This window comes from Oryctolagus cuniculus, chromosome 5, assembly GCF_964237555.1.
Source record: "Oryctolagus cuniculus chromosome 5, mOryCun1.1, whole genome shotgun sequence".
Classification (NCBI taxonomy): domain Eukaryota; kingdom Metazoa; phylum Chordata; class Mammalia; order Lagomorpha; family Leporidae; genus Oryctolagus; species Oryctolagus cuniculus.
The window spans coordinates 159,591,302-159,613,131 of NC_091436.1; the positions used below are offsets into that span (position 1 = coordinate 159,591,302).

General features: G+C 42.0%; 1 protein-coding gene and 1 long non-coding RNA gene across 4 annotated transcripts in view; one reads left to right on the forward strand and one right to left on the reverse strand.

Moving 5' to 3' along the window:
- ELOVL2 (ELOVL fatty acid elongase 2) overlaps positions 1–7,670 on the forward strand; it is a 61,705-nt gene extending 54,035 nt beyond the window's left edge. For all 3 annotated transcript variants that reach the window (XM_002714176.5, XM_070074419.1, XM_070074420.1), the window contains exons 6-8: positions 2,951–3,075; positions 3,490–3,624; positions 4,886–7,670. In XM_002714176.5, the coding sequence (XP_002714222.1) occupies positions 2,951–3,075; positions 3,490–3,624; positions 4,886–5,011 (386 nt within the window). In that variant the 3' untranslated portion in view covers positions 5,012–7,670. The remainder of the gene's footprint in view (positions 1–2,950; positions 3,076–3,489; positions 3,625–4,885) is intronic.
- On the reverse strand, positions 3–2,887 carry LOC138849714 (uncharacterized). The gene is made up of 2 exons (XR_011388803.1): positions 2,764–2,887; positions 3–160 (listed from the first exon to the last, which is right to left on the reverse strand). It is a non-coding gene; the product is annotated as an uncharacterized lncRNA (long non-coding RNA).
- Positions 7,671–21,830: the final 14,160 nt, after the last annotated feature.

Consider the following 21,830-nt stretch of genomic DNA (forward strand, 5'->3'; position numbering starts at 1 on the left):
ACCTTGTTCATCCTTCAGTTCTGAGGAATAAGTCTTAGGAGACCACAGCGGGTCTTAGCCGTGACGGTCACAGCATGCAGGTGGCGGGCGAGGCCTCATCGGGGCCAGGGCTGTTTAGCATCTGGTCATCGAATAGCAAAATCAGGAGACAACCTGAAACCTTAAAAGGACTCTCATGCGTTAGATGTAGAACACATCCTTCCATGGGGCCGGTTGGCTCCTGTGCAACTGTGACACATGTGAGTCACCTTGACGGCTGGGGCTTCACCCTCTGAAAAGTTAAGGTTATATCCCTGTGTGACCCATCAGAATGATAATTTTAAGATTTATTTGAAAGAGTGGAGAGGCAGAGAGGTCTTCCATCTGCTGGGTCACTCCCCAGCTGGCCACAGTGTCTGGAGCTGTGCCAATCCGAAGCCAGGAGCAGGGGCCCAAGGCCTTGGGCCACCTTCTGCTTTCCCAGGCCAAAGCAGAGTTGGATCGGAAGTGGAGCAGCTGGGTCTCAAACTGGCATCCATATGGGATGTTGGCACTGCAGGCAGCGGCTTTACCCACTATGCCCCAGAGTGATGATTTTTCAGTGCTGTAATTGTTTGAAGTACCCCATACTTCCCATTGTAGTTCTCAGTACAAACAGCTCACGGAAGGGCCAGCATTGTGGTGTTAGGGAAAAGCCACCGCCTGTGATGCCAGAAGTCACACATGGATGTGGACTTGTGTCCTGGCTGCTCCGCTTCCCTTCCAGCTGCTTGCCAGGAGCCTGGGAAAAGCAGGGGCCCCTGCACCCACGTGGGAAACCTGGATGAAGTTCCAGGCCCAGCGCTGGTCGTTGTGGGCATCTGGGAAGTGAACCAGCAGATAGAAGATCTGTCTAAAGTTTATGGAAATGGAATTAAGATAAATTTTGATGCCAAAAAACTTGAAATCCATGCATATGAGGGGTCAAGAAGTTCACAGAAAGGGCATCTGAAAAAACTATGCATGGTTTCCAACTTCTTGTTCCAAAAATAAACTTATTTCAATGCTGCTTTTCAATCAACTGTGTGAAGTACTTGGACATTTTTCACTACCCAGTGCACTCATTCATATTACAGAGTTTGCATGAAACAATATAAGCCTTAGCACTGTATGACATATTTGGGTATATTTCAAAATCCTGTTTAACTTTGACGAAAAGCTGATGCTGGTTCTCACTGCCCTGACTTCACATCTCCCAGCAGGACAGTTATGGCCTGCAGCTTGGGAAGCATTGGGCCAGAGAGAACAGTACTCTCCATCTGAACCCAAGAATTTGAAAACAGTCTGTGAAAAAGCCAAAGTGATTTTTGTTCAGGGTTTAGCTTTACCTAGAGATAATAGAAAAATGACAGTAATATTTGGACTACTGATGCTGCACTTACAATGGGGTCACTTCCCAGTAAACCCATAAGTGGAAATTTTGTAGTTCAAAAATGCATTGAATGCACCCAAGGTGCACAACCAGAGCCTTGGGGTTACCCTTGGGGCCACGACCACAGAGTGCTATCCCAGGAAAGATCCAGGTCCCACAGCCCAAACACAGGCTACTGGATGTGTATCACTCTCACCACTGTTAGGCTGGGCACTGTGTGTACCAGTGACTACGAAGGTACAGATGAAGAGGGAAACTGCTGGGGGTGCAGTGATGATGAGTCATAAGGACGACCATACCAATGTCAAGGGGAAGTCAAGGTTAAGGGTTTTTACAGTTGTCATCTGACCATGCATTAGAATTCACTTAAATCACCCCTATGTAAAGACACACGGTCCTGTGAAGTAATACTAGGTGACAGTTTGAGTAACGTAAAAAGCATCAACAATAATGGTATTTATTAATTGATGGATATGAAAACCTAAATATCAGCTGGTACCCTGAAACTATGAGATTTTCAAAAAGTTTATTTTGGTGCAAAATTAATTAAAATCATGAACATAAGGGTTCTTCAGAAAGTCTGAAAACATTCATGGATCTCAAACTTTGGATTGTACTTTCCACTGGCTTTCTCAAGTAACCTCATATACCTTCAAGTGCTGGAATAGCTTATTCCAGCCTGTGTTTAAGAATTTACTGTATGAATAATATTGTACCTTTTCTTAGTGATTCACATTTATCCATCTAGGTCTCTATTGCAGTATTAGAACTTAATTAGCTGCATATGCACAGTGCTTTTTAACTCATGGCATTATTAAATGTAACTACATGTAAATAAGAGGTGGACTTATTTTTAGGTGAGAAAGCAAAAATTTAAAGTATTGTAACCAAGGGGACATAGCTACATGGTCCTCTGAGACAGACGGCTCCCAGCCTAGCCAAGGCTAACGCTTGTACAGCATTCAATGTGAGTGCAGCACTGTTCTGAGTGGGTTCTTGGGTTGCTGTAATTCTCAGAACTTCGACACGTCACCTCCTAGAGCTAAATCCTTTTGACCCTTACCCAACATGGAACATAACTTTTGCTCCTTAGTTTCCTGAAATGCCCTCTGCCCACGTTGACAGCCCAGGGGCTGGGCCTTTTCTCTGATTGGTCACTGTCTCCAGCGACTCCTGCTCCCTCTGTCCTTCCCTGGTGATGCACCTCACTGTGAAGAGCAGTGTTTTTCCTTCCAAGCACCCTGTCCAGCCACATAGAGAAGGCTCCCTGTATGCAGCTACAGCAAAGCCAGCTCTTTGAGAGGGCATCTGCCACCAGCTCGAAGATTAGCAGATGGTAATGACAGTGTAAAGCTTGTTAAGTGAGGAATTACCTGCTCGCTTGGTGCTCTGGATCCTTGAGTAGGGGCACAGTAACCAGGTGGAGTTGATCTGTGAGTTTCGTTCTGTGATTGCCCCACAGTTGTGATCTTCATTCGTGCCTAGGAAGACTCTCCCCTGCAAACGAGAGTGCACAGTCCTCCTTTCCAGAGTGGCCATTCTCACACTGTACTTTCCTAGGTTTCTTTGGACCAACACTGAACAGTTTCATCCACATTCTAATGTACTCCTACTATGGACTTTCTGTGTTTCCATCCATGCACAAGTATCTCTGGTGGAAGAAATACCTCACACAGGCTCAGCTGGTAAGTTGCCCCAACACACACCCCTTTAGGGCTTGGAGGAAGGAAAGAAATCTCCATCTCTGTAGAAATCAGAAGCGTGTTTTTCTCTAAAAATGGCCTTTTAAGAATTAAACTTGATGTTTTAAAATTTCCTTTGTAGATGCAATTAGCATATAATAGGAAGTTCCTTGTTTTAACTTGCACATTAATTTAAAAAGTATATTTTGAATCATTTTCAGCAAAATAATCTTCAACATAAGAAAATGGATGGGCAATCTTAGATGCTTCCTAACATAATTTAATCAAAGTTTCTAGATAGTGGGGCTTCTTTAGCGTTTTGTTTCTGAAAGAGGCTGATTTCAAACATAACATGTGCCTGTGGTTTCTGTGTGGTCGGCCTCCAGCTCACGGGGCTGCCCTCTCTGCCACCCCCAGGTGCAGTTTGTGCTCACCATCACGCACACCATGAGTGCCGTCGTGAAGCCCTGTGGCTTCCCCTTCGGGTGTCTCATCTTCCAGTCCTCTTACATGATGACCCTGGTCATCCTCTTCTTAAACTTCTATGTTCAGGTACGTGAGCTGCAAATAGTCTGTGGTAAAACAGATTATCAACAAGCAAGCACTACCACAATATTTAAATGGAAATAACCAGAGGTATTTGTAAAGTCAAAATTGCATTCCTAACCTTTCTGCCACATCCTCCTCCTCAATGGATTACCTTGGTTCGTAGTCTAGCAGATATTCTATGAAATACTTTTCATTGCATGCATGTACAATTTTATCAAAACTATCAGTAGGCTCTATACACAGTTCTGTTTGCAGCACCCAGCTACCGAAGTCTGGCAAGTCAGGCAAAGTTTATATGTGAATACAGGGGCTTGTGGAACTTACTAGTTAAGAACTGTTCCCATAGCACCTGTTTTGATCGACTCACTGCTGGAACAAACCCGGTACCAGAGAGTTGCACTTTTTCTTAACTGACAATTTAAGTGTAAGAGAGCTCCAGACTGCAGTTTCAAAGCTCTTCTGTTACACAAGCACCGGCAGGCCTAGCTGGCTGTAGATGTAGATTTTTCTCCTTTGTGAACTGGGGAATTGGGAAGCTGCATTAGGAGAGAGAACTCACATTTTGAAATTGCATCCAGTAGTGCTTCTCAGACCAACAGGAAGTACCTCTCCTTTGCTAGTTTTCGTTTGTATAAAATCACCCTGGGTCAGCTTTCAGCAAAGGACAACTGTGGGTACTGTTGGCAGCTTTCCAGATCTGTCTTTCTGAAAGTGGACGGGCTAGGCTTTGCCTTTGGTAAGCATTCCTTTGATGCAGCCCGAGGGTTACAGGCCAGCTGAGGGAGTCGTGGGGGGGCCGGCGTTAAACCTGAAGTGAAGCACAGAGCCCCACAAGTGCCGGCAAGTGCATTCAGAGCTGGGCCCTGCGTGCTCGTTCAAGCTGAGTCTTTGTCCTGGAGTTGAGTAGGGAACGTCTGTCTTGATCCGGCCCGATACCCTTGCTTTTAAAAAGTTGAGAGATCAGGTATTTTGGCAGAATAGGAAGGGTATACCAAAACCTAGTCAAGCCAGAGTCCCACATAGAAAAGCATAATTCAGATGAAAAAGTACTGTTTTTAAACACTGTTCGGTCTCCAAGTGAGAGCTACTGCAGTTCCGTTAATATACAACCTTTCACTGAAATTCATGTGTTTGTTACCCTGTTTGTATCTTTAATTACAAACATGAATTCTATGCCCTATACATTTATGTACTGTTTTAATTATTGCTAACTAAAGAACCCTTTTTTTTCCCTTTTTCTTCTCAAAATATTCACATCTAATAGACATACCAAAAAAAGCCAAGGAAGAAAGATACGCAAGAGCCACCTGCAGGAAAAGAAGTCAAGAATGGTTTTTCCAAAGCCTTTTTCACGGCAGCTAACGGTGTGATGGACAAGAAAGCACAGTAAAAGTAGAGTAGCAGAAGCCTTCCCAGCACACTAGCCTAACAGATTTCGCTTGTTTTAAAGCAAAGACTGAAATTACCAGTTATATATGTTTTAGCATAAACTAATTTCTTGGCGTTTATAAATCATTTGTACCAGAATGTATTACTAGATTGCGGTTGGGTTAATCTGTTAGCTGAATGCTTTGGTCAGCACTGCCGTGATGCTGACTCTGTAGACCTCAGAACAGGTGCAGCTTCCACCACACAGACACGAAGCCGGGACACACGCGGCACTGTTTTATACGGCACATCTTCCAATAAAGAGTTTTGTTCAGATTAAAATGTTGAAAACAAAATGTTAATTCTAAACACAGGGTATGTTCTAATCTACATGAAGCAATAATTGCCAGTGCACAAAGTAATCAGTCCATTTGTTCCTTTAGGAATTAATCCCAGAATATATTAAAATAGGATCATAAACAGAAGAGAAAATAGAACAGAACATCTGTGTTAAGCCAGAGTCTTGTCTGTCGAATTCCTTCAGCTACTCCTGATTCCAAACCTCAGAGACGTGGTAATGAAATTTGTAATTTCTTTTCAAGATTCGTGATTTTAAGAAGAAAACTTCTGCCAACTCCTCATAACTCAGGGGCCTTGAATAGGAGTTGTTCCTCAGTGTTAGTCTGGTTTCCTTCATTATTCATATAGTCAAGTCTGCCTCCCTCGTCGGTTAGGCAAGGCTAGTAAAGACACCAGGCCCCAGACTGGGAGCCCCACTGAGATCTGTCAGTGGCCACAGTGAACAGGAATGGGGTCTACTCCGCCCTTCTACTTAGAGTGTGCACACCACTGGATTATTTGCAAGTCAGAATTAACAGCAGTGGGGATAAAATCGACACTGAATTTGTCAGCCGTTTCTTGTGAGCCTGCTTCCGAATATTATCCCAGAGACCTACTATCAGCCTCTGCAGGTTGAGGTTTCGCACACCGTGGGCTGGTGCTGAGCCCCAGTGAGCAGGCCCGTCCCTGCTCAGAATCCTGAGCTATGAGAAGCACAAAAACATTAATGAGTATTTCCTCTTTTCCCCAGAGGAGGACAGTTACTTACTGTTAAACTGTACCAAGACTGGAAGCGATATTTTCTGAAGCTTTGAGGAAGAGAAAACAAAACTTGCCAGTGTTAACTTTGATTCATGAAAGGCATTTCACCATTGCCCTAGCATATTACAGTGCAGAAGGCCTTTCTGTCCCCTTTTTCCCTTTGCCCCCACCCCCGAGTGGTAATTCTAAAATGATTTTCTCTGTTAAACCAGTGAACGCTGGCTTTTTAAGCTTTTATTTCATGTAAACTCCCAAGATTCTGGCCTGTGTTCCGGAAGGTGCCTAACACTTGCTGTTGTCTTCCAGGTCAGCGCAGGGTGTACTGTGACCTCCTCGGGGTTTGTGGGCTGGGCCAGACCTGTTGAACACACATCTCCCTGTCTGATGCCCACTTCCTCTTTCTAAAATGGCCTTGCTCTAGGGTGCTCAGTCTCTACTCCATCAACTCCTGTGTTCAAAGTTTTGTTCTCTCCCAGAAATTAATTTTAAAACAAGATGTGACTATTCACAAATCGGACTAGAGATAAAGTCTTTTGGAGAAACTGAACTCAAGTTCCGTAGTGGGCCTTCAGTCTATCACCAGCATGCACCCCAGGCCAACAGGAGACTTAGAAGGCAGACATCACTGGTCACTGTTCTTCAATGAGGCCCACAGCCTTACCTGTCATCAGGAGGTTTCGGAGCAAGGGGCAGCCTTCAGCTAACTGACCCGAGTCAGCCAGCTGTTAAGTACTTGACAGCCTGAAACCCTCACATCAAAGTGGGACACTCTTGCGTTAGCTTGAAAGCATAAACTACCCCGGATTTAATTAGGGGTTTCAGGATGCTGTTTCCAATGTGTTCTTTAATTCTAGTAAAGCTTAAGACACTGGGAGCCTTAAACCACTCAAGGGCTGATTAAAAAGTACACTGAGCTCTGAAAGCCACAAATGTTGAATCAGGTACGAACATCTCAACCTGTTGCCTTGTGTTAGAACTTCAAAAAAATGAAATTTCCACTTCGTGATCTTCCTAAGACAAAACTATATAAAAATTGAGATCTTTATAATCTGTTCATGGGAAAAAAAATGGAAGCTGTTTTCCCAAATCTCCTCTGAGTGACAACACTTAATGTTCTACCGTGTATCTATTAGTAATCTCCCCAATTTGTACACTAACAGTGTATTTACCAAATGGAATTAAACGTAGAGGAGACGGTCCTCCTCATTTCAGAGAGGTGCTGCCTACTTTTATTTAAGGCAAGATGGTACTGTGACGGGCAGCCTTTTCTACCTAAGACCATTCTAATTCTGCTATTACCATGCAGTTTTAACATTTCGGGGGCTTCCTTATTTGGAAAATGAGGATTTTTTTTTTTAATAGTGAAGAACACAGTATCATGATTGGGTAGACAGGGAGGCAGGAGAAGCCATTTTTCTTTGTAGATAAAAAGCATTCTGTATAATTGTATAATAAACTGATTTTTACACAAAAGCAAAGCATGTCACAATTTTTCTTACTTGGTTCAAGTAAGTTGTGTGCCTGATATTCTAAATGACCTATCAGGGATTTTCACAAACAATAAAGCAACATCTTAACAATTTTAGCTGTTTCATTCTTCATTTCAAAGAGCAACGAGCATTATTTAGTATTCATATACCAGGTTATGCTATTTCAGAAAACGGTGATTCAGAAGAATGTAAGACAAGTGAGGTAAGCAGAGGATACAAAGGCTGTAACAAATACTAGCTAGAATAACCCAGAGAATACTGGATTGATTTGAGGAGAAAATACTAGGCAAAGGTAATTGTGCAGTGTCTGAGACCTGGGACTCCCCAGCTGGGCAGAGCAGTGGCCATCACAGCTGTGGAGTGGGGCTGTAAGTGAGCCGAGTAGGCAGAAGTCAAGGGCATGGGGCAGGACCACAGGTGGGCATTTTGTCACCGTGGAGAGTTTCACATGCAATATTAAGGATACACAGACACAGGTTCCTGGGAAAATGACCAAGAATGTGCTTAGCATGGTTAGGAAGTTGCACAGATTCCTGGGTAGCAGTAGGCATGGAGCAGGATATATTAAGGAAGGGGAATGAGGGGTGCCATTTCGCCTGACTGGGAGCTAATTCAGGCTTTACAGAGCCTGCTGAGGGCAGAGCAAGACGTTCCAGCGGTTGTAGCCCCACGGAGAAGTTGAACAGCTCCTTGTGCGCCAGGCCACCTTCTCAAGAGCTAAGAATGCCAGCTGGAATCCTTGGTTTATAGAATAGTAATATTAATAACTCACCGAAGAAGGCACAAAGGACAGTGATACCAGCATCACCTACCCTAGTTGTGAGTGCACTGTGGAGACACCAATCCTTTGCTCGGGAGATAGGAAATTACTTTTGGAACTTTAGAGTTTGATACCCAGTACCAGCCCTGCTACAGTGAAACCCAGGCCCCCACAGTCCCTGTCCCTGCCCCCAGGTCAGTACCTGAAGACTGAGCCCTTTTTAGACCCTTCTTAACCAATGGCCAAGGGATGGCCTGCACTATCCCAACCTCAGCAGGCAGCAGAGCAAGACTGGCCACTGGGGAATAAGGTTAGGAAGTGAGTTTAGGACTTGGAAGCTCAGTGCGGAACCTACTGCAGTGACTCAGCACCAGCTAAGACCCAAGGGCCTCTGTTCCCAGGCCAGTGCTGATACAGCCTCTACACCTGAACTGGTGTTGGGTAGAGACTTGCACCCCTGTGAGATGGGCTTGTACAGTCCTGAATCACTTCCAGTCTCATGGGGACCTAGTTTTCACCCCCAGCACTGCATAGTGCCTGGTGACTGGGAGATCCAGGTGTGACTCAGTTTTAGTTCCAGACTTCACAGCCAAAGGACTGCCTCCACCACCGTCCACCAACCTCACACAGCAGAGGTAAGGCTTCAACCACAGTGAAATGGAATGGGAAGGTGAGCTCAGGGCTTTAAGTTTGGTTTAGTCATGCTGTGGTGAGACCCAGTACCAGATAAAGTCCTGAGGCCAGGACTCCCAGATAAACTCTCTAAATCTGCCTGAGATGGACTTCTATTTCAACCTGCATCACCACTGGCCTGTGTAGACCTGGCAGACACCCACAAGACAGCATGGGGCACCATGGCTGCAAGACTGAGGTTCAACTCAGTGTCAGCCTAAGCAGCCAAAAGACTGTCTTTACCACCCCAACCCCAACCTTGGGCAGACAGCAAGGAGCAAGACTACAGGGGAGCAGGGCACAGGAGTGAGCACAGGACTGTGCTTTGACACTTGATGCTGGGCCGTAAAACCCCTCATTGGGCAGATCCTAGTAGTCCCTGTCCCTAAGTCAGTGTCTGCACATGGAGCCTCTGGGCCTTCCCTGGTGCCAAGTGTGGACTCGTATCACAACCAGTGTAACCTGTGGCTGGCTGCAGTGGCCTCAGGCCATGAGTCCACCTCAATGGCAGACAGCCCATGGCAACATGGGCCATGCTTCAGTGGCCTTGGCAATGATCTAGCAATGTGACATCAGAGGTCCCAGGACTGCTTACCCCATTCCTACCCCAACCTTAGCATATTATGGAAAGGGTAACTTTTGGGGGGAAGAAAAGGTAAGGGGTACTAAGACATGGCACAGAAACCTGGGGCTGGTGCCATGGGACTGCATGCACCTCAGCCTGGCTGGGCCAGTGATGACGGCAACCCTGGCCATGTGCCTGCCACCATGGGGCCTTCAAGCTACCCTCTGGGACTCCAGACTCACACTCCCATGGCCACAGCCACCAATGAATGACTCAAAGAAAAAAGAGATTGAAGAATTCCTGATAAAGAATTCAAACTAATGATTATAAGGATACTCAGTGACATGCAAGAGAATACAGAGAATTGAACCACATCAACAAAATATATAATATGAATGGCAAATTCATCGAAAAGAAATCTTGAAAAAGAACCAGACAAAAATTTTGGAAATACGGGGCCAGCATTGTGGTACAGGGCATTAAGTTGCTGCTTGTGACACTTGCAGCCCATAACAGTACCAGTTTGAGACCCACATAACCAATTACAATCCAGTTCCTTTATAATGCACTTGGTGGTGCAAGTACTTTGGTCCCTGCCATACTTTTAGTCTCCTGGCTTCAGTTCCTGGCCGACCCCAGCCATTGTGGCCATTTGGGGAGTGGAGCAGTGGACAGAGGATCAATCTCTCCTCCTTTCCTTCCTGTCACTACCCTTAAAATACAGAGATTTTTATTTTTAATTTTGGAAGAACTCAAGTCAAATCAAAAAATGCAATTGAAAGCCTCAGGAACAAGTTATATTGAGCCGAAGAAAGAATATCTGAACTTGAAGACAGGTTTTTCGAGATGCCCCAAACAAACAAGGTGAAGACAGCTTTCGAGACATTTAGAGCACCATTAAATGAACGAATATTCAGATTTAGGGACTCTGAAGGAGAGAGGAGTAAATGCATAGAAAACCTTCTCAAAGAACTAACAGCTGGAAATTTCCTCAACCTGGAGAAAGATAATGGGCATTTTATTACAAGAGGCCTTATAGACATGACCAGAAAAGATCCTCACTACAGCTTATCATAGTCTCACAAGAACAGCATCGAGAGAGACTTCTAGAATCTACAAGAGACAAGCACCAAGTCATCTCTAAGGGAGCCCCCATGAGGCTAATAGATTTTTCAACAGAAACCTCACAGTCTAGGAGGGAATGGAATGATGTATTACAAGTTCTGGAAGAAAAATCTGCAGCCAAGAATACTATACCTAGCAAGGCTCTCTTTCATAAATGAAGAATGAAGACTTTCTGAATCAAGCAAAATCTGAGGGAATTGATCACCAGCAGACTGGCCTTACAAAAAGTTAAGGGAATCCTATGTACAGAAACCAAAGATGAACACCATCATGAAAACGTGTGAAACTATAAGACCCACTAGAAAAAAAAGATATTCAAAATGAACAATTTTTAAGTGACTGAGTAAATTGTTAATTATCAATAATAACCCTGAATGAAATTGGACTAAATTTCCCAGTTAAATAATATACACTGGCTGGGTAGATAAAAATAAAAGACCAAACAATATGCCGTCTAGAAGGAACTCACCTCACCAGTAAAGACGTACACAGACTAAAAGTATGGAGAAAATATATTCCATGGACACAGAAACCCAAAGTGAGCAGGAGTAGCTATACTTGTGTAGACAAAGGAGACTTTGAGAAAACACTGTAAAAAGTGAGACAGAAGGTCATTAGATAATGATCCAGGGATCAATTCAGCAAGACAGGCTGATTGTAAATGCATATGTATCTAATACTGGAGCACTTGGTTTTATGAAAAAAATTATTAAATCAAAAGGAAACAGTAAATTCCAATACAGTGCTAGCGGAGGATCTCAATGCACTTTTATCAATGAATAAATCTTCCAGATCAAAAGCAACAAAAAAAAAAAATCAGAGTTAAACCATACTTTGTATCAAATGGAACAGACATTTAGAAAAGTTTTCATTCAACAGCTACAGAATACACATTTTTTCATTAGTACATGGACATTCTCAAGACAGATTATACAAAAGGCTACAGAACAAGTCTCAAAAATTAAAAATCAAAATCGTATCATGTATATTTTATGATTAAAATGGAATAAAACTAGAAACAACAAAAAAGCAGCTTTAGGAATTACAGACACTGAACATGCTTCTGAATGAACAGTGGGTCACTGAAGAAATAAATATGGAAATTAATAAATTCCGTAAAACAAAAATGGAAATGTAAAACTTACAGGATATAGCAAAAGCAGTACCAACAAGGGAATATATAGCAATTAGCAATAAGCACTGATAAAAAAAATAGATACATCAAATAAGCAACCAAACTACACATCTCAAGATCTAGACAAGCATGAACAAACCAAACTCAGTTAGTAGGAAGAAATAACAAAGATCAGAGCAGAAATAAGAGTATAAAAAATACAAAAGATCAATGAAATGATTTGGTTTTTTAAAAACAGTTAACAAAAGTGATAAACCTTTAGCTAAACAAGAAAAAAAGACATGAATAAAAATCAGATGGAAAAGGAAATATGACAATTGAACCACAGAATTAAAATTAGGGATACTATGAACAAATAAACATCAACAAATCAGAAAACCTAGATGAAATGAGTCAATTTCTGGAGACATACAATGTACAAAAATGAACCATAATGACATAGAAACCTAAACAGACTAATAATAAATAATGAGATTAAATCAGTAATAAAAAGGCTCCCAACTAAGAAAAGGCTGGATTCATACAGTGTCACTGCTGAATTCTAACCAACCTTTTAAGGAAGAATCTAAACCAAATCTTTTCAAACTATTCCAAAAAAACTGAGAAAGAATGAACTCATCCAAACTCATTCCACAAGGCCAGCTTTGACTTGATCCAAAACCAGACAAGCATGCAACAAAAAAGAAAATTATAGATGAATATCCCCGATAAACATGCAGGCAAATATTCTCAAAAAATACTAGCAAACAGTCTAACAACACATCAAAAAGACTACTCACCATGTTCAGGTGGAATTAATCCCAGAGAAAGATGGTTCACCATATGCAAATCAATACATATAATACAATATATGCACAGAATAAAGGATAAAAATCACATATCAATAGATGCAATATCATTTCATAAAATTCAATATTCATGATAAATAAAACAGGAACAAATTAGGTATAGAAGTAACATACCTCACCAATATAAAGACTATATATAACAAGCTACAACTAACATCATATTGAATAGGAAAAGCTGAAAATTTTTTTCTCTAAGATCATGAGCTTGTTCAACATAGTACTGGAGGGGCTGGCATTGTGGCATGGTGGGTTAAGCCTCTGCCTGTGGCTCTGGCGTCCCACACAGGCACTGGTTCTAATCCTGGCTGCTGCTCTTCTAATCCAGCTCTCTGTTATGGCCTGGGAAAGCAGTGGAAGATGGCCCAAGTGCTTGGATCCCTACACTCATGTAGGAGACTTGGGCCAGCGCCGCGGCTCACTAGGCTAATCCTCCACCTGTGGTGCCAGCAACCCGGGTTCTAGTCCTGATCAGGGCACCGGATTCTGTCCTGGTTGCTCCTCTTCCAGCCCAGCTCTCTGCTCTGGCCTGGGAGGGCAGTGGAGGATGGCCCAAGTGCTTGGGCCCTGCACCCCATGGGAGACCAGGAGAAGCACCTGGCTCCTGGCGTCGGCGGCCATTTGGGGGGTGAACCAACAGAAGGAAGACCTTTCTCTCTGTCTCTCTAACTCTGCCTGACCAAAAAAAATAAGTAGGAGACCTGGAAGAAGCTCCTGGCTTCAGATCCGCCCAGCTCTGGCCATTGTGGCTATTTGGGGAGTGAACCAGCAGATAGAAGACCTTTCCCTCTGTCTCTCCCTCTGTAACGCTACCTCTTAAATAAATAAATACATAAAATATTTTTAAAAAAGCAGACATAGTACTGGAAGTTTTAGCCAGAGCAATTAGACAGTGGGAATAAATAGAAAGCATACAAATAGAAGAGGAGGGAGTCAGACTCCCCATCGGAGGATTATATGGTTTTAGATGGAGAGATAGGAAAAGACTCCACCAAAAGACTAATGAATCTGATAAACTAAGTAAGGTCACAGGATACATAATTACATGCGAAAATCAGTAGTGGGGCCAGTGCCATGGCACAGTGGGTAAAGCTGCCACCTACAGGGCTGGAATGCCATATGGCCGCTGGTTCAAGTCATAGCTGCACCACTTCTGATCCAGCTCTCTGCTATGGCGTGGGAAAGTGATGGAAGATGGCCCAAGCTCTTGGGCCCCTGCACCCATGTGGCAGACCTGGAAGAAGCTCCTGGCTTCCGGCCATTGCTACCATTTGGGAAGTGAACCAGCAGATGAAAGACCTCTCTCTGTCTCTGTAACTCTGCCTTTCAAGTAAATAAGTCTTTGAAAAAAAGGCAGTTGCATTTTTATATACCAATAATGAACTTGCAGACACCAATCCCATTCACAGTAACTACCAAAAAATACCTTGGAATAAATTTAAACCAAGGATGTGCAAGGCCTCTACAATGAAAATAACAAAAATGAAAAAAAAAGAATGAAAGAATATTCTCAAAAAAATGGAAAGACATTCCATGTTTATGGATAGAAAGAATTATAATAAAATATCCATGCTACCCAAGGTGATTTACAGGTTCGATTTACTCTCCATCAAAATGCCCATTATATTTGTCATAGAATTAGAAAAACAATCCTATGTCAGGTAAAACCACCACAAGCTTTACCATTGGGCTCTGGTCTGAGTCCTGGCAGCTCCACTTCTAATCCAGCTCTCTGCTATGGCCTGGAAGAGCAGGAGAAGATGGCCCAAGTCCTTGGGCCCCTGCTTGTATCAGAGACCCAGAAGAAACTCCTGGCTTTGGATCAGCACAGCTCCAGCTGTTGTGGCCAACTGGGGAGTAAACCAGCGGATGGAAGACCTCTCTCTCTCTCTCTCTGCCCCTCCTTCTCTATGTAAATCTGACTTTAAAATAAATAAATAAATAAATTTTTTAAAGAAAAAAGATGCTGAAAATCATGGAAACACAGGAGATAGCTAAAGCAATCTCATACAACAAATACAAAGCTGGAGGCATCATAATATCAGGTTTCAAGACATACTACCGGGAAGTTATAATCAGAACAGCCTGGTACTGGTACAAAAGCAGATAGACAGACCAATGGAACAGAATAGAAATACCAGAAATCAACCCACACATCTACAACCAACTTGTCTTTGGCAAAGGAGCTAAAATCAATCCCTAGAGCAAGGACAGTCTCTTCAATCAATGGTGCTGGGAAATCTAGATCTTCATATGCAGTGTGAAGCAAAACCCCTACCTTATACCTTACACAGAACTCCACTCCAAATAGATTAAAGACCCAAATCTATGACTCAATCCCATCAAATCATTAGAGAACATTGGGGGAAACCCTGCAACACATTGGCACAGGCAAAAGAGTTCTTGACAGACTCCAGGAGCACAATCAAAGCCAAAATTGACAAATGTGATCATCAAATTGAGAGGATTCTGTACTACCCAAGAAACAGGAAAGTGAAGAAGCAACTGACAGAATGGGAGGAATTATTTGCAAATTATGTAACTGATAAAGGGTTATTAACCTGAATATATAAAGAGATCAGAAACTGAACGACAAAACAAACAATCCAGTTAAGAAATTGGCAAAGGACTTAAACAGACATTTTTCAAAAGAGGAAATCCAAATAGCCAACAGACACATGAAAATGCTTTAGATCCCAAGCCATCAGGGAAATGCAAATCAAAACCACAATGAGGTTTCACCTTACCCCCCATTAGAATGGCTCTCATACAGAAATCAACAAATGCTGGCAAGGATGTGGGACAAAAATGTACCCTAATCCACTCTTGGTGGGAGTGTAAACTTGTTCAGCTATTGTGGAAGACAGTATGGAGATAACTCAGAAATCTGAATGTAAACCTACCATATGACCCAGCCATCCCATTCCTGGGAATTTACCCAAAGGAAATGAAATCAACATATGAAAGAGTGATCTGTACCCCCATGTTTATTGCAGCTCAATTCACAATAGCTAAGATATAGAATGAACCCAAATGCCCAGTAACTGAAGACTGGGTAAAGAAATTATGGAATATATACATCATGGAATACTACACAGCAGTGAAAAAATGAAATCCAGTGTTTACAACAAAACAGATGAAGCTGGAAATACCATACTTAGTGAAATAAGCCAATCTCAAAAGGACAAATTCCCTATGTTCTCCCTGATCTGTGTTAATAGAGCACCTAAAAGGTAGACACTTTGAGAAGCAATGACTTTGAACATCCCATGTCTCGATTATTGAGGAACATTTTTTTCATACTATTTGTTGAACATTTTACTTAACATAGTTAATCATGTGTATGAAGTTAATTGAAGATAGATCTTGGTTAAAAAAAAAAAGAGGGAATGAGAGAGAGAGGAGTAAGAGGAGCAGGAGTGGGAGTGGGAGTGTGGGTGGGAGGGTGGGCATGATGGGAAGAATCACCATGTTCCTAAAGTTGTAATTATGAAGTATATGAAGTTTGTAACTGTAAAGTTGTATAGTTCTGCATACATTCCTATGGACTTACTCATAAATGTACAGTTTAAAAACTTGTCAGGAACCCCAAATTCCCTTAAACTGGGTGGTAAAAGTAGCATTTTGTTAAAGTGATTATATAGATAGGATAAAGTGTTATAGTGATCATATAGGTAGGATTAAGTGTCTGGTAATAATAGAATTAAAAAGGAGTGAATGCTCCAACATAGGAAGCAGTCCATACAGCAGACTTATGGAATGACAATTGCTTTAAATAGCACTCTGACCTCAGAGTCAGCCATTAAAGCATTCTGGTCTGGCTGAAAATCCCAGGGGAACATTTGAGCCATGGAAAGCCAATACACTATTGCCAAAAATGTCCTACATGAAGGACCTCAGTGGGTGAGACCCCAGTGGAAAGAAGGAGCCATCAAAGAAGGATGTACTTTTCTCTGAAGGCAGGAGAGAACTTCTACTTTGCTTATGGCCTCGTCAAAATACTGAAGGGGTTTGTGGATTCAAGTCTTTCATAGCCAAGGCAGCTCACGTCAAGAGCTTTGGGTGATCACTGGTGTCATACATAAGAGTGTTAATTGTTAAATTAACAACAGGAGTCACTGTGCACTAACTTCTCATGCAGGACCTTTGTCCTCAAAAAGTTGTATTATGAGAGTTAAAAGTAAAACTTTTTCTCAAATATTTGTTTTAGTGTATTAAATGGAGGATATTCTTATGTCTCATAAGTTTTAGTTAAGCCTAAGTGTCCAACTCCATTGCTTTTTTCTTAGGTGCTTTCTTAATGATGATAAAACTTGTTCTCAAGAACTTACTTTCTTTTAATGTATTAAATGAAAGATATTCTTATGTCTCAAAAAAGAGAAAATACTTCTCTGAAATAAAAAAGAGCAAAAGTGTTTAAGCTTGTTACATATCTTTGGGCTTTATGTTCAATTTTTAGTTTCAGATTACTTGGCTGTGGTACCTTCATTAAAATTGAACATCTTATCTATCCAAAAGTGAAATTTCCCCAGCATCAGCAATGAGTGACCTAAGTCACACATTGACTGACCTGAGAGTGAATATAAAGAAAAATAATGTTAATATTGACCAAATACCTCCCTTATTACATTTGAAATAGAAAGAAATGCAAAATAAATTATATGCAAAATTCTCCTTACATATAAGCCAGTTTTCAGAATCTAACTTCAAAGAATGGTATTGATTGGAATTTTCTTGTCAAGTTTCCTGACATGAAAAGGACCCAAATTCTCAGCTTTATGCATCTGTTTCACCTTTTTGACTCTTTCTTTGATGATTTAAATCTCATGTATTTCCATATGCATAAAGGTATTTTTGCACAATGCTAAAATAATTGAAAATAAATCTTAGTAAAAAATAAGAATGGGAATAAGCAAGGGAGGAGGAAGAAGGGTGAGAGAGGGGGTGGAGGCCGGGTATGGTGCAAAGAATCATCATAATCCTCAAGTTGTAATTATGAAAAAATATATTTTATAATATATATTATATATTAAAATATATTAAATATATATTAATACGTTATATATTAAAATATATATCATATATTATAAAATACATGATGTTTGTATTCCTTAAATAAAAGGTTTTTGTGGGGAAAAAGAAGTTTGCACACCACAAAGGAAACAATCAACAGAGTGAAGTGAAAGCCAGCAGGAAAAAACATTTTCAAACTGTTAATCACACAAATGATCAATATCCAGAATATATAAGGAGCTCAAAAACTCACCATTAATAAAATTCCAGTTAAGAAATAGGCAAATATTCTGAACAGATATTTGGCAAAAGAAAAAATACCATCTTCCAACAAATGAATGAGAAAACGTTCAAAATCAGTATCCATCATGAAAATGCGAAGCAGGACCACAATGAGAGATCACCTCACTCCAGTTAGAATGGCCACTGAAAAAGACAACAACAACGAATCCTGGTGAGGATACGGAGGAAAGGGAAGCCCAATCACACGGCTGGTGGGATTGCAAATTAGGACACCATTAAGGAGGAAAGTATAGAAGTTCCTCCAAAAACTAAAAACAGAATTACCATATTTTCCAACTATCCCACTCTGTCTGAGGAATGGATTCAGCATAGCACAGACACCTACACTGCCATGCTCACTGCAACACAGTCCATAATAGCAAAGATCTAGAATCAACTTAGGTATCCACTGATGGATGAATGGATAAACAGAGTGTGGTATATTATACACAACAGAGTATTATTCAGCCATTAAAAATAACAAAATCCTATCACTTGCCACAACAACAACAACAAAAAATGAATGGAACATGAGGTTGTTATAAGTGAAAAAAGCCAGAAACAGAAAGACCAATATAACATTCTCTCTTACGGGGAAGTTTTTAAAAAGTTGATCTGATGGGGCCGGAGCTGTGGCATAGCAGGTTAACGCCCTGGCCTGGAGCGCCGGCATCCCATATGGACACTGGTTCAAGACCCGGCTGCTCCACTTCTGATCCAGCTCTCTGCTATGGCCTGGGAAAGCAGTAGAAGATGGCCCAAGTCCTTGGGCCCCTGCACCTGCAGGAGACACTGGGAAGAAGCTCTTGGCTCCGGATCGGCACAGCTCCAGCCGTTGTGGCCAATTGCGGAATGAAACATTGAATGGAAGACCTCTCTCTCTGCCTCTCTTCTCTCTGTGTAACTCTTTCAAATAAATATTAAAAAAAAGTTGATCTGAACTAAGTTCTGTGATTATTGGAGGCCGGAAAGGGTGAGGGAGAGGCAAGGAGGGTAGAGAGAAGCTGGATCAGGGGCCCCAAAACACAGGTTAGACACAAGTGCTAAGTTCTAGTGTTCCACGCATGGCAGGGTGACCACTCTCCACATTATACTATATCCTGCAGAAGGAACTGGAAAGGAGCTGGTTGGCTCCCAACATTAAAAAAAAAAAAAAAAAAAAGGAAATGGGGCTGGTGCTGTGGCACAGTAGGCTACGCCTCCACCTGTGGCACCAGCATTCCATATGGGTGCTGGTTCATGTCCCAGCTGCTCCTTTTCCTATCCAGCTCTCTGCTTCTGGCCTGGGAAAGCAGCAGAATATGGCCCAAGTGCTTCAGGCCTTGCACCCATGTAGGGGATCCAGAAGAAGTTCCTAGATCCTGGTTTCAGATCAGCCCAACTCTGGCCATCATGGCCATATGGGGAGTGAACCAGAGGATTGACAACTTCTAACTCTGCCTCTCAAATAAGCCGTCTTTTTTTTTTTTTAAATAAGGAAATGGAAGAGAAAAGCCTCATCATTTTCCTATACTTTTTTAAAAAAAGATTAAATTTATTTGAAAAGAGTTGGAGGGAGAGAGATCTTCCATCTGCTGTTCACTCCCCACGTAGCCACAACAGTCGGTGCTGGGCCAGGCAGAAGCCAGGAGCATCCTCTGGGTCTCTCAAATGGGTGCACAGGCCCAAGCACTTGGGTCATCCTTCACTGCCTTTCGCAGGCTATTAGAAGGGAACTGAATGCAAAGTGGAGCAACCAGGACTTAAAGCAGTGCCCAAACGGGATGCTAGCATTGCAGATGGCAGCTTTACTGGCCATTTCACAACGCCAGCCACATTTTTAATGCTTTAAAGAAAGATCTCCCACAATCTGGTTTACTCTTCAGATGTTCACAACAGCTGCTCTGGACCAGACAGAAGCCAGGAATTGAGAGCTCAATGCTGGTCTCCCACAAAGGTGGCAACGACCCAAAGACTCGAGTCATCACCTGCTGCCTGTTAGCAGGAAGCTGGAATCTTGAATTCAGAAACTGCAATACGGGATGTGGGTATCCCAAGGGATGTCATAAGCCACCCCTTTCATTGCTGTAAACAATGACTGTAACGAACTCATTAGAACTTTTGAGTTTAAAAATAAATGATGAGGCCGGCACAGCAACTCACTAGGCTAATCCTCCGCCTGCTGCACCAGTACCCCGGGTTCTAGTCCCAGTTGCTTCTCTTCTAGTCCAGCTCTCTGCTGTGGCCCGGGAAGGCAGTGGAGGATGGCCCAAGTGCTTGGGCCCTGCACCCGCAGGGGAGACCAGGAGGAAGCACCTGGCTCCTGGCTTCGGATCGGCGCAGCATCGGCCATAGCGGCCATTTTGGGGAGAACCAACGGAAGGAAGACCTTTCTGTCTCTGTCTAACTCTGCCTGTCAAAACAAAAAAATGATGAATCTTCTATCCCTATGGCAAGGCCTAATAACTACTGTTGCAAATTAAAAGAATACTTATACAGAGTAAGTATTCCCCTAGATAAATCTCTTAATTCCTTTATATAAAGAAACCGTATGTGTCTGTTATGGTGGACTTTCTCCCAAATCAAATTTTACTCACATATTTAAGGAAGAGTTCCTCTCCCACACACACAAAGAAACAATGACTCACACAACACCAACTACAGCCACCTTAAATATTTCTTGACCTTCAGAAAACATTGACATTCAGTCATAGGGGAATAAAGAGGAAATAGAAGCTGTTTATAGGTCATGGTTTCATCTTAAACTTCACAGTGAGTGATAGATAATCCAATAGATTGACAAGGCCACCTGTAAGTCACATCTTCACTGATTTGTAAATGCAGGTGTATGGAGTGGGAACAACCCACTGGGAGCCCATCATCCAAGTGTCTGTGTGCAAACTGTGCCTGGCAGACACAATGAGGCGGAGCTCAGCCTTCTCTGTGCACTTGAAGTTCTTGGCACTCACCGTGATGTTCTGTGTGATGGCCTGCAGCTACCCAGGGGTCTTCTGCCGGTGCATGCTTTAGCTATTTGAGGTTTCCTGTGTCTCCATATGAATTTCAGCATCTTCGGTATCTTGATTGGTATTGCATTGAATGTATAAATTGCTTTTGGGAGAATGGACATTTTGATGATATTGATTCTTCCAATCCATGAGCATGGAAGATTTTTCCAATTTTTGGTATCCTCTTTTATTTCTTTCTTTAAGGCTTTGTAATTTTCATCGTAGAGATCTTTAACGTCCTTGGTTAAGTTTATTCCAAGGTATTTGATTGTTTTTGTAGCTATTGTGAATGGGATTGATCTTAGAAGTTCTTTCTCAGCCGTGGTATTGCCTGTGTCTACAAAGGCTGTTGATTTTTGTGCATTGATTTTATATCCTGCTACTTTGCCGAACTCTTCTATGAGTTCCAATAGTCTCTTAGTAGAGTTCTTTGGGTCCCCTAAGTAAAGAATCATATCATCTGCAAAGAGGGATAATTTGACTTCTTCCTTCCCAATTTGTATCCCTTTAATTTCTTTTTCTTGCCTAATAGCTCTGGCTAAAACTTCCAGAACTATATTGAATAGCAGTGGTGACAGTGGGCATCCCTGTCTGGTACCAGATCTCAGTGGAAATGCTTCCAGCTTTTCCCCATTCAATAAGATGTTGGCCGTAGGTTTTTCATAGATTGCTTTGATTGTATTGAGGAATGTTCCTTCCATACCCAGTTTGCTTAGAGTTTTCATCATGAAAGGGTGTTGTATTTTATCAAATGCTTTCTCTGTGTCTATTGAGATAATCATATGGTTTTTCTTCTGCAGTCTGTTAATGTGGTGTACCACATTGATTGTTTTGCGTATATTGAACCATCCCTTCATACCAGGGAT